Source organism: Neolamprologus multifasciatus, chromosome 22 (assembly GCF_963576455.1).
Source record: "Neolamprologus multifasciatus chromosome 22, fNeoMul1.2, whole genome shotgun sequence".
Taxonomy (NCBI): Eukaryota; Metazoa; Chordata; class Actinopteri; order Cichliformes; family Cichlidae; genus Neolamprologus; species Neolamprologus multifasciatus.
Window position 1 is genome coordinate 5,312,215 of NC_140459.1, and position 13,122 is coordinate 5,325,336.

Consider the following 13,122-nt stretch of genomic DNA (forward strand, 5'->3'; position numbering starts at 1 on the left):
CTTCCTGAAAAGGTTTTTACAGAGGTCGACTCTTCTAAAGTAGAAATGACGCACTGGTACATCATCTTCAGAAAGTTTAGAAAGTCTATTTGTTTGAATGCAAATCTATGTGGGTGCACATAGCACCGAATGCTACAGTTAAGTTAGGTCTGAAAGCCTAAAACCTTAACTCGAATGAACTTGAAGAACTTTAGTATCATCGACTCCATTAAAGTCTGTTACAAGTGACGAGTCCAGTCATGCAATGAATGTGCTTCATGTTTATTCATCACCTTAAAGTGGAGAGAATTTTATACAATCATGCAAAAACAGATTAAAAATAAAAACATACATACAGCAAATGTGATTGCAAACTTGTGTTATATTATTTGTTATGTATTATTGCCCCTTGAATACATTCACATCATCTCTAACATCCAACGAGTCACTGAATTACATCAAATCCCTGAAGAAATGTAAGGCTTGAAAAACAAAATAATTTGTGCAATTTTATAAAATCAAACTGTGTGTGTGTGTTTGTGTTTAAATTTCAGTTGCCTAAAGTTATATGTACTTCCAGCCAGGAACAACTGTAAGCTAACTCCATGTGTAAGACATGTAGAAGGGCAAATCTAACAAATGTTACATCATAATATTCTGATTCAAGTATTAAACCCTATTCAAATATTCACTTGCCAATATAATAATCCCAACTTTGCAGCTCTGTGCAGCTTGCATTGTCTTTAAGCCAGTTATTTTGGTTCTTCTACTGCACATATGTCTGCAGAGTTTATACCGCCATGTAGACAGAAACATTACTGAGATAGGATGAAGATGTTGCTGTGGTAACTCTTACAGTAATAAACCACAACACTAACAGTTCAGGCTCTTTTACTCGCTACTGGTCCAGAAATTGAAATTCTCATACTGTAATAGATGTAGTACTGAAAATAGTCTAGAATTGATTTGAAACGTCATTTGTAAAACCCCACATGTACAAAACAGCAGTTAAAGGTTAAAGGTGTGTCTGTGCAAGTCCTGTGAATTTTTTAAATATATCTTTTATTGTAGTTTTAGTGAGATGAGTAAAATCTGCCGTGGAGAGATGTTTGTCGAGGTCTTCTGCCCCGAGCAGTCTTAGCAGAGTGAGTCCTCTCGCTCCTCCTGGAGGGCATAATTTATCTCGTCCATCTCACGTTCACAATCTTCACATCCTTCGGTGCCGCAGCCTTCCACCACAACCACATCATGAGGCTCTGCCAGCTTCCCCCCTCCTACTCCACCTGCTCCCATTCCTCCCCCTGCTCCACCTCCCATCCCTCCCATTCCAACACCATTTCCCCCAGCACCTGCCATAGATGGCATTCCTCCCAGTCCCATCCCAACGCCAAGATTTCCCATGCCTCCGACTCCGATTCCTCCTCCACCAACGAGCAGTGCTCCCCCAGCGCCACATGCCAGAGGTCCAACAGCTGGTCCCACTCCTCTGGGCCACATTGGGTCCATTAGAGCCCCCTGTTGTCCAAGCTGCATCAGCTGACTGACGGAGTAAATCCCTCCCGGCCCAGCTCGAACAACCTCCTCATAGGAGGGGGCACTGGTGGTATTTCGGGCCTCCTCCAGCCTTACCCGAGCCCGGTGCTTCATCTCAATGATGGTCTTGGTGTAGGAGTTCAATGTGGCCACAGCAGCTGCCATGCAGCAGCTGAATGAAAGCCATGCCAAGCTGGAGAGGGGGAAAGATTGAATCTTTCTAGTATGATGACCAGCCAATACAAAAGGTTGTGTAAAGATTCGATCAGATCAGAAAGTGGTACAGTGAAGTTCTTTAAAGTGTATAACTACTGAAGCTTGAAGAGACAGCATCTATAACTGTGGTCAGTTAGTTTACATCCACTCACCACGGGCAAGAATGTCATGGAAATTTGGGGCTTTTAATTGTTTCTTTGAAGGGTTCTTTTTCCAAAGTGGAATGACAATAAACCATACATTTTAATGATTTTAAAAAAACAAGAACTGGATGCACAAGTTTGAATTTATTTGAAATTTTCTCTAATCCACACATGGTCAGGAGCATCAATGAAGGCTCAAACATATACGTACACTCACTTCAAATAAGGCCTATTAAGTTCAAGAACAGCCTGGGAACCACAAAGGCTCAAGCCTCCCATGAACTGGAAACCAGTTTTACATTGCCATGGACTGAGAGTACAGACAGAAAGATGTCCCAGGTCCCAAACCGACGCTTCAAGCTAAACTGAAATTTTAAACCAAGCCAAATTCCTCCTGGAGAAAGATTCATGGTCAGATGAGACAAAGATTGAGCTACAGTGATAGTAGGAATCGTTTGGAGGAGTAAAGGTGAGGCTTTCAAACCTCGGACAACTATACAAACTGTTAAGCATAGTGGTAGAAGCATCATGCTGTTTCCTGTCAGTGGTACTGATACATTTCATAAAGTGGATAATAAAAATGGAGGAATATGTTCAAATTATTAAACTTTACCTCAAACCAACAGCTAGATGTTTGCACCTTAGATACAAATGGGCATTTCAACAGAACAATGATCAAAAACACACATCAGCACTGGTTTTGAAATGGACAAAGTGGTTAAATCCAACTCCGCCAACACTTGAGGATTGGTTTAATGTGGTTTCCGAAATATTTAAAATGGAAAAGTTGACATTCTTTTTAAAAATTCGAAAAGACGAATTCTACAAAATATGGAATAAATGGATTAGCTTTGTGTCCCCCATCCGCCCTGAATTTAGGTAAGACCAGCCCTGAATTGGTGTATCTCCCACGTATCGTACAATGTCAGGTTGACCCTCAACTTCATAATATGTACCTAATGTAGTCTTTGTAAATAAGTTAAACATGCTGCATTATGTAACACACTGTCAAGCCAATGAGTTAATTTTATTTTTTTTGCTATCAGAATGTAAAACAAAAGGACTAAGAAATTTTTTTTTTCTTTTTTTGACTAAATAATGTCAATGCACTTTATTGTAACAAGTCCCTTTTTTTTCTTCAATAAAAATATAATTAAAAAAATGAAATGGACAAAGCAACTAACATTATGCACCTACCTACCTAAAGCCCTGACCTCAACCATGTTAAAAATCCAACAAATAAGCCAATAAGATTGGTCAAATATCTAGAAGAGCTAGAATTATGCCAGACGCTTGTTGGTGGCTACCAAAAGTGTCTGGTAAGGGACATTTAACCAGATATTTGTGGCAGTATTAAGTATCTTTTTGAGTCTCTATGCATGCTTCTGACCCCGTGTGGATTACAGAAAATTCCAGATAAATTAAAAACTCGTGCTCTCAATTATTGTTTTTTAAAGTCATTAAAGATGTGTTCTGTGCAATCATTTGACCCAAGAAAAAGAAATATAGAAAAATAATTAAAAGCCACCATGCCAATCATTCATGTGAACTCCTGACCACAGCTATAGGTTAGTTTTTGTCACAGCCACTCTCAAAACAGCTTTCTGTATAGCTTGCTAACCAGATAATGTTTACACACCTTGCAGATATAAAATATTATGACAATATTGGGTGATAATCAAACTCTGTGGGATATTTAATCTAATCTGAAGATTGTTGGGGAATATTTTACTTTAATACAGAATAATTACTTTGGATTAATTGAAACTTACGCAAAAGACCAGCTGTAGTCCCAGCTCTGTGGCCTCCAGTCTTTAGGTCCGATGCTCACAGTCATCTGAAACACTGTTGTGTACATCATGTGAGCTACCATCCCCATCATGCCTGGGAGAGGACAGAAACATGGAGATACAGTTACCTTTGCTGCAACCTGAAAAAATATGGTTAAAAAATAAAAAAGTAAGATGAAATAATTCAAATTTTGGAGGTTATTATTGTAGGAATGACTGAAACAAGGCAGTCCTGCCATCCATCCATCCATCCAGTCATCCATCCATCCAGTCATCCAGTCATCCATCCATCCATCCATCCAGTCATCCATTCATCCATCCATCCATCCATCCAGTCATCCAGTCATCCATCCATCCATCCATCCAGTCATCCATCCATCCATCCAGTCATCCAGTCATCCATCCATCCATCCATCCAGTCATCCAGTTATCCATCCATCCATCCATCCATCCAGTCATCCACCCATCCATCCATCCATCCAGTCATCCAGTCATCCATCCATCCATCCATCCATCCAGTCATCCATCCATCCATCCATCCAGTCATCCATCCATCCATCCATCCATCCATCCAGTCATCCATCCATCCATCCAGTCATCCATCCATCCAGTCATCCATCCATCCATCCATCCATCCAGTCATCCACCCATCCATCCAGTCATCCATCCATCCAGTCATCCATCCATCCATCCATCCATCCATCCAGTCATCCATCCATCCATCCAGTCATCCATCCATCCAGTCATCCATCCATCCATCCATCCAGTCATCCACCCATCCATCCAGTCATCCATCCATCCATCCATCCATCCAGTCATCCATCCATCCATCCATCCAGTCATCCATCCATCCATCCATCCATCCATCCATCCATCCATCCAGTCATCCATCCATCCATCCAGTCATCCATCCATCCATCCATCCAGTCATCCAGTCATCCATCCATCCATCCAGTCATCCACCCATCCATCCAGTCATCCATCCATCCATCCATCCATCCATCCAGTCATCCAGTCATCCATCCATCCAGTCATCCAGTCATCCATCCATCCATCCATCCATCCTAGCTCTACTCTGAGCCCCTCCTGAATTACTGAGATCCTCACCCACACGCCCTCTGAAGGAAAGTCATTTCCACCATTTGTATCCAACCCTTTTCCTCTTGAGGTTTTTAGATCAAGCAAGCAAGTGCCCACAGCCTTTTAGGACTCAGAAAATGTTATTTGCTCTCACCTGAGAGGACAGTGCACATGGCTGCAAAGGCATTGATCTTGAGGGCATTCATTTCCCTCTTGGCGCAGAGGCACAGTGCTTCCACACACATCAGTAACAAGCCCATAGCCAGCAGACCGATGTACATGAACTCACTGATGACAGACAGCCAGAGCACACCTGGAAGCATTTAAGGATATAGAGACAATTTCTTCAGGTTAAATATTGAAGATTTTCTCTGTTGTGAGATGAAAATTTGGTGTTGGACCAACCTTGTGTCTCTTCTGGTGTCAGCTCAATGAAACTTCGACACTTTTCTTCCTGATCTGCACCTAAAAACAAGGGTTAAGAAGCTTGTTATATTGTCTTTAAATCTATAATGTTTACAGGGGTCGACCTCTTTTATACAAACTAGGTTTGGGGAAAATAATCCTTTGTAAACACTCAGAGGCACACATATACTTAAAGGTCAAATTTAAAGCTACAATCAGCTTTGAACCACAATCAGTCATAGTTGCAATCATTCCATCAAAGGATGTAAGACAGTGATTGCTTTCTGTTTACAGGATACCCAACATCACTCTGTATATGCTTTTATATGTATATAGCCCATATGGCACTTAACAACAATACCAATGTTTTCTTTGGTCTCTATTATCATTTAGTTCGTGAAAAGAAGAAACCCCTTCAAGCTTCTTTTGCCATTACGAGAGGATGGTTGCACTTTATTGTGTGACTCACATGTGTTAACTCAATACTACCAACAGTTTTCCATCAGTTTTTTGCGTAGCAACAATAATCCAGGCTTAGAAAGCGGCTTAAATGAGGTGCACTATATTAAATGATAGATTTGGACTCTGAAAATCCACAATCCCGATGCTGTGAACAAAATGTATTCAAATCTTCCTCTGAAGCAAATACGGGATTTCATTGGGCTGAGTCAGCGAGATCACATGGGCATTTTCCAAGTTTGCTGTTTGTGTTTTATTCGTTGGACAGCATGTCCCTGTTGAGCTCCAGTGACAGGACATTAAAAAAGAGGGAATAATAATTTATACTTAAAGAGGCTGGCATCTCCACTTGATTTGTAAAGCTTGGATAAAACCTCGCATGAAGATTAAAACATATGAATGTGTTTGTGCGTATAAAATCTTTAGACTTGTCCCCTCATGTTGAGATGTGTCCTCACAGAAAGCACATCTCCAACTTGTCCTCATCAACCAGATGTTAAAACAAATAATATAGATTCTTGCAAAAAAATTCAAATTTGCACAAATCTGTGAAGCAGTTAAAACACAGACAGAGGAAGAGGTGAGGTTCATTCTGTGGGACATCTGGACTGATGCAAGTTTCACAAGATTTAAGAGTTTAAGAGTCTGCCAGGCTTTAAGTTACATACCTGAGCACTGCCATTGCAAGGTGGCCTCATGACCAATAAGGTTACAGCTGTGCATGTGATATTAAATGGTTCAATAAAATTATTTGCCAGGTATTTGTGCATAAAAATACTCTGCAACACTTCTTAATTGTTCTTACAGTCAAGGCAGGAATAATCTAATGGCATACTAACTGCATTATTAGCTCTACTGACTGTTTACTAGCTTTTAATGCTCCTTTGCCTGTGGCTTGTCCTTGAAAGAGGACAGACAAATCGAGGAAGTATTTGCAGATCACACCAAACTTTCACCCGAGACACTTAGATTTGATGCTTTTTGGATTTATTTTACTTATTCCTTATTTTTCTTTCCTCTTAGTTTTTTTTATTTATTTTGAATAATTTTAATATTAAAATGCGTTCCAGACACTTTCTAGTTTCAATTTCACTTGCAAGTAAAAAATGCTGTAAACTTTACTCACAGGGTTTCATGCAGGCTCTGTTTATTCACAGTTATGTTTACTGCAGTCTGAAGAGGCTATTTTAATTAATGCACATGAACAGGTTTAAAATTATATTTGAAAATCTGCTGTTGCCCATTTTTAAGTGATGTTTGATGCATTTTAATGTATGTATTAACTTATTCCTGCCTTTAGTTTTTGGGTCATTACGGTAATAAAAATGTTATAATTAAACGTGTTTTAAAAGGTCATTTATTTCCGCCTCATTTACTTTTACATAGCCACTTTGACTTTGAGACTTTGAGAGTGTCATCTTGAGATTATGAAAGAAATCAGTTGAATGTTGCACGGAGACTTTTTTATGAAGGTTATTCAGGCACAGAAATCCCCCAGTTTGATCCCTGATCAAAGTCTGTTCCACTCACCAACCTTCATTGTGCTTCTCGCAGGACAGCCAGAAGCCGGTGTGGAAGTATCTCAGCATGAACTTGTCCTCCCCTGTCTCCCAGATGTAGTGGACAGCGTTGGCCAGCTGCTTTTTCCTTAACTTGGCCAGCTCCTCCTTCTGCTGAGGAGACAGCGTGACATTGGAGGCTGGGTTCCTGGGGTCTGGGGTGGGCATCTCTGGATGAAGAGGACAGGAGTTTTAGGGGGACAGAAACGGTATAAAAACCTTTTTGCTTGAAATGAGCAAACTTAAGTAATTAAAAGAATAATTTGTGTTCTTGTTTTTTTCCAAGGAGCTTTTGCTCCAATAAGACTGGAGCTGCAGAAACATGAGAAAAGTATGCCAGCAAACTGCTATAAATCCTGAAGTAGGTCACCTTTGGGTCACAGTGTGTAACACAATCCAGCCCTGAAACCTCGTTCTCCGTGTTATCAGCCCTTCTTTTATGTAATAAAAATTAAACACTACCCAGAGATAAAATTGGTTTAAAGCTGAATGATGGTAAAGTGGGTTAGCAAATCCAGACAACATGCAGCTGCTGCCATAAAGTGCTGAGATAACCAACAAAGCCGGGATTATGTGAATCTCTGGCAATAAAGTCTAAAAATACTTAAACCCAAGCAGCTGTGGAGATCCTGTAATAGTAAAACTACTAATGCCCTACTGTAATAAGCAAACAGGAAAATAGTAAAAGTGACAGGGAAGCCTGGACGATCCCACACCCCACAACAACATCACAGATGCACTTTGAAAAAGATCATTTTTGATGACTTGTGGCGTGCGACAACACTGTGGTGCACTGAGAATTCCTGCGCTCGGACTTTCTGCACAAACCAGCCAAGAGAAATGAGAAATCCAGCTGGCAGAAGGCAAAAGAAAACTCGCAGAAAAAGAGATAACTCATGTTTAAACTGACCTCAGGGTGAAAACACTTTCTTAGAAGCTGGTTTTCATTCAATTATGCATGTATCAAATGCTCCAACTGTCTGGAGTAAGTAGTGAACACAGCTTAGATTTGTTATATGCTCTTCTGAGTTGTCTTTAAACATCCATCAAAGCTAGTTAAGATAAGCAAGACGTTTTGAGAACTCTACACTTTGACCCACGTGTGGCCCAGAACTTTTGCATAGGTTATGCAGAAGGTCTGGTCATGACAACCTAAATTTGTACCCACATAAGGAGGTGGAGCCAGTGTCAGGTTTGGCACACGGCACAGTAAGGAAGCTGGGAATACTGGAAAGGGGAGCACCCATTTCTAATGGGAGTACAGCAGACACCGTCAAATACTCAAATAGTTGTTTTCTTCTGAGTGAAGTGACCTGGAAACAGCAGCGTGGCAGGCACATAATAAGAGCTCTTTAAATTCTCTAAGGAAAGGAGCTCGAATCCTTTATTATCTCCCTTAACTCATCCTCCAAGAAACAAAAGGAGACAATGCTGTCCCATAATTCATAGTGACACTACATCAAACAATGAGCAAAACCGATGACGCAGATTATGTAAATGTTAAAAGTGAGTTTAACCTTTTGTGTCATAACCTGCAGAGATGTTTTTAGATGCAAAACTATAAAGATTAGGTTGCTATGATAAATATCTGCATCTTAGCAAGTTGTTGTGATAGGTTTGTAGCTTGAACCTATTCGCTGGAACGTTGAAGACAATATAATTACACAGCAAAGCAAGACACGAGTAGGCAAAGTTCTTCATGTTTCTCGTGCACGGGAGAGAACCGGACAAACGCCGTTCCTTCGCTTGACCCCAGTTGCTCTCGTCCGCTCCCCCGTAACACTGCTCTTTTATTGAGGTTACATGAATATGCATAGGTTCATTAACATACGACGTCTACATACAAACAAAGAGTACCTTGCCTGTGTGTGTGTGTGTGTGTGTGTGTGGGGTCAGTGTGACCCCATAAATGACTTCCCTAAACCTACTGGTCTGGAAAGTCCAGCAGTTCATATAAACAAAAGGCACTTAGACTAAAACAGATATAGCCACGTTTATCCTACCATAAAACAATAAAACAAGGTACGACCTCTTCCCATGCTCCCAGGATGTAGGTGTGGATTCCAGAACACTCTGGAATGCGCACCAAGCCTTTGCAGCCTGCTAAAGATCACACATCCTATCACTACACAATTAATTATACACCTCTAAGCATATATGGTTAAATATTTCTAAGCATAAATGACAATCAACAATACAAAACCTAACACGTTGCCTTCTGTAAAGAACGTCGTGTGTGAATTTATGAGTTTGTATCAGTTGTTTGTTGCTGTTCTGTGAGCTTTTAGATCATAAATCATTTTAATTTTGTCACAAATATAGAAATCCCTAATAGTAAAGGCCAGAGTTAAACTGAAACATCTGTCCAACTGAAAAATAAAATATCCGTGGATGATTGTTTGGTTTTATATGACCGGCAGTAAAAGAACAAAGCAAGAAGTATATACAGCAGTATATAGTTTCACCTTTTCAGACTAATGTCAGCAACATCCATCGCATGATAAATAAGTTTAGTGCATGTGCAGTCGGAGCCTGAGGATTTCCATCAAGATCAACATTACAGAAATATTTTATGTTGGTTGATTTGTGGGATATTTGATCACAGCTAATCCCAAAGTACGGAAAACTACAAAAAAGGAAGTAAAACTACCAACAGTGCAAATAAAGCAAAAAAGTCCTTCAGCTATCCTAAAATTCCTTTTTTTAAGAAAACTATGTAGATAGTTGTATCATTACTTCTGATTAAACTGCATCTGCTGTTACCATCAGTGACTTCAGCTGTTGCCAAATTAACCTTGAAATCGTTGAAATGTCCAGAATAAGCACTGTGTGGCCCGTGTGTCTTACCTGTGGTGTACGGCTGGCTGTTGTTCTGCCCGCAGTTTTTCATCTTGACTGGCGACAGGCAGACCGGCTTCACCACCTTGTGTGTCCCTTCGCACCAATAAGAGGTGCAGAAAGCCCAGACGGACAGCGTGAGGGCCAGAGAGGTGAGGAACAGCGACAGCAGGGAGCGGTTACGTCTGGACATTTTCTCCAGCATGACTGTGTCTCGACTCAAAAGCAGCCAAATGAGAAATGAAACGGTTTTAGCAGGTGTGTGTCAAAAAATAGCTGCAAGAGCCAGACAGGTTCTGGTGACCTGTCTGGAGCAGAAGATTGGGGAGCTTTCTGCGATAATACAATAGAGATTGAAAATAAAGTGGTAGGAAAGAGAGAGAAGTGAGGAGAGGGGATTAGTGGTATTTGAGAAGTGGAACGAAGGACGGAGGGGAAGATAAAAAGTAGTCTGTTGGAGAGATAGAAGTAGGGCGGCGCTGGAGAAGGAGAGCTAGCGCTGAGCAAAGGTCAAATAACAGTGGAATAAAGAAAGATGAAGCTATGGGATTTAATCTTTTCCAGCACAAAGGAAACAAGAGACAGATGTGCGGGCCAGAGGATGCAGGGGGAGCTCTAACTCTCCTCCTGCTGCAGTGTCACTTAAACGAAATAGGCATGATGAAGAGAAGCAGGCCAGGTTTAAATTTGGGACCTTTGTTTCCTTTTGGAGACGTTGGTCACAAATTTATCCCATGTTTCCACTGCAGTCACCACTCAGCTCTCATATTAATATCTTCTCCCCTCTCAGATAAAGACAAACATCGAAATCTTATCCTGTGGATTTTGAGACTAATCGCTTCCACTCTCAGGGCACATCCCGTTCTTCAACCTGTTCCTCTTGTGATTAGTCCAGCGTCTCAGGCCTACCTCGGGCCTGGTAATCTGTGGTAATCTTGCGGAGTTAGGTGGATGAGTTTAATGCTTACTGACACTCATGCTGTCATTGTCTGAACGACCACCTAAGAGAGGGAAAAACAGAGGATGGAGGCAAAGATCTGGGATTAGGAGTCATGAAGACAGAGTCACGTCTATGTCCAAGTGATTTGAGCTGCACTTGATCCTGCCAGGTGCCACATTTGTAAATTGGTTATATTTAATACAACGTATTAGACTCAAATCATTAAACTAGAATCTGATGTAGCAATATAATATAATATAATATATATATAATATAAATAAATATATTTATATTATATTATATTACAATATAATATAATATAATATAATATAATACAATATAATACAATATAATATAATATAATATATATTATATATATATATATATATAATATAAATAAATATATTTATATTATATTATATTACAATATAATATAATATAATATAATACAATATAATATAATACAATATAATATAATATAATATATATTATATATATATAATATAAATAAATATATTTATATTATATTATATTACAATATAATATAATATAATATAATACAATACAATATAATATAATATAATATAATATATATTATATATATATATATATATATATATATATATATATATATATATATATATATAAAATATAAATAAATATATTTATATTATATTATATTACAATATAATATAATATAATATAATACAATATAATATAATATAATATATATTATATATATATATAATATAAATAAATATATTTATATTATATTATATTACAATATAATAAAATAAAATAAAATAAAATAAAATAAAATAAAATAAAATAAAATATGATATGATATGATATAATATAATATAATATAATATAATATAATATAATATGATTCCATCAGACCATATTGTATTGTATCATGTCCTATTGCAACACATCATACATTATAAGCACAAATGTATTGGGCCTGACCTCTTAATCACCAGTTCTTGTGTTCTCTCTGCTTGTACACAAGCAATTACTTAAAAAGACTCCACTGAAGTCTGAATGTGTGCAGATTTGGAGCTTGTAGCAAAAGCAAAATTCATGCAAAGCAATTAATTACAAAATACGATCAGTGTGTCAGAAACATAGAGATCATTAAAGACGTCTAGAACATGGAAAACTTTAAAAAAAAAATGAAAATAAAGAAGTAAAGAGAGTAAAAACAAAAGTGTGTGTGTGTTTTCATATCATATTTCCCAGTATTTGACAGTTTTCTTTTCAAAATTTATTATCCACTAAATGTGAATTAAAGTGTTGATAACTATAAAAATTTAGCTATTTCCAAAAACGACTTTAGATAAAGTTTAATGGGCATCACAGCAGGAGTTTCTCTGTGTACGCTATAAACACCCACCCACACCCACACACAGAGCCCCAATTTAATCAAATGACTAAATTCACAACTTGATTGACGAGGCACTGAGGTTTAATTTCATCTGATCAAATCAGCGTGAGGCAAACCTATAATCCTACACTCCACAAATGCATGTGCTGTTCTGCTGGATTATTTGGTACCACACACCTGACCACGTCATCAGTATAAAAGTCTAAATGATGAAGACAAACTGCACAAAACCTGAAATTCAAAGATCCCTAGAAGGAGAGGGGCTGAGCTATTTATTTATTTATTTTTTACATTTTCCACAGACATCCTGATAAAATCATTGTCAGGTTTAACACAACGATGGTGACGATCCGATATGGTGACACCTTCCTCAAGACATTCATTTTTACTGACTCTGATCTCAGTCTTAGATTAGAAATGCTGGTTTTACTGGTTTAAGCTGTCAGCGATAGAAAAACTGAATTAACACAGCTCGTTGAAGCATCACAGATTTCCATAAATACAAGTAAAAAATATAGTTTCCCTGTTTGAGAGAACTCTTTGTTTCATCTCATCAGTAAAAGCTGAAATCCAGCTGCTGCCGATTGATCGGCTTACACTTGCAGAACATAATGAAAAACAATCTACTTACCTTTCCTTGGATCTCAGGAGAGGCTCTTTTTGTGTTTCCTTCATCTGTCTTCAAGCAGGGTTCCAGTTTCCTTCACCTTTCTTTTTCATGCTCCCTTATTACTCCCTCACGCTTCTTTGGGTGAGTTTCCATCAGAAACCCACCCAGATTTCCCTCTAATCC

General features: G+C 38.5%; 1 protein-coding gene across 1 annotated transcript; it reads right to left on the minus strand.

Annotated features, from left to right (window-relative positions):
- Positions 1–244: 244 nt before the first annotated feature.
- Positions 245–13,122, minus strand: LOC146492710 (germ cell-specific gene 1-like protein). Its single transcript, XM_085147938.1, has 7 exons — positions 12,961–13,122; positions 10,012–11,003; positions 7,140–7,334; positions 5,147–5,206; positions 4,896–5,054; positions 3,644–3,755; positions 245–1,705 (listed from the first exon to the last, which is right to left on the minus strand). The coding sequence occupies exons 2-7, from the start codon at positions 10,205–10,207 to the stop codon at positions 1,117–1,119; spliced, it is 1,311 nt and encodes a 436-aa protein (XP_085004064.1). The 5' UTR covers positions 10,208–11,003; positions 12,961–13,122; the 3' UTR covers positions 245–1,116.

What these genes read in the sequence shown, in the direction of transcription:
- LOC146492710 (XM_085147938.1), bottom strand. Translation starts at nt 10,207, where the DNA reads ATGCTGGAGAAAATGTCCAGACGTAACCGCTCCCTGCTGTCGCTGTTC. An exon ending in CAGCCAGCCGTACACCACAG is followed by an intron (nt 7,335 to 10,011) that starts GTAAGACACACG and finishes CTCTTCATCCAG; the next exon opens with AGATGCCCACCCCAGACCCC. An exon ending in GACTACAGCTGGTCTTTTGC is followed by an intron (nt 1,706 to 3,643) that starts GTAAGTTTCAAT and finishes CCCCCTCTCCAG; the next exon opens with CTTGGCATGGCTTTCATTCA.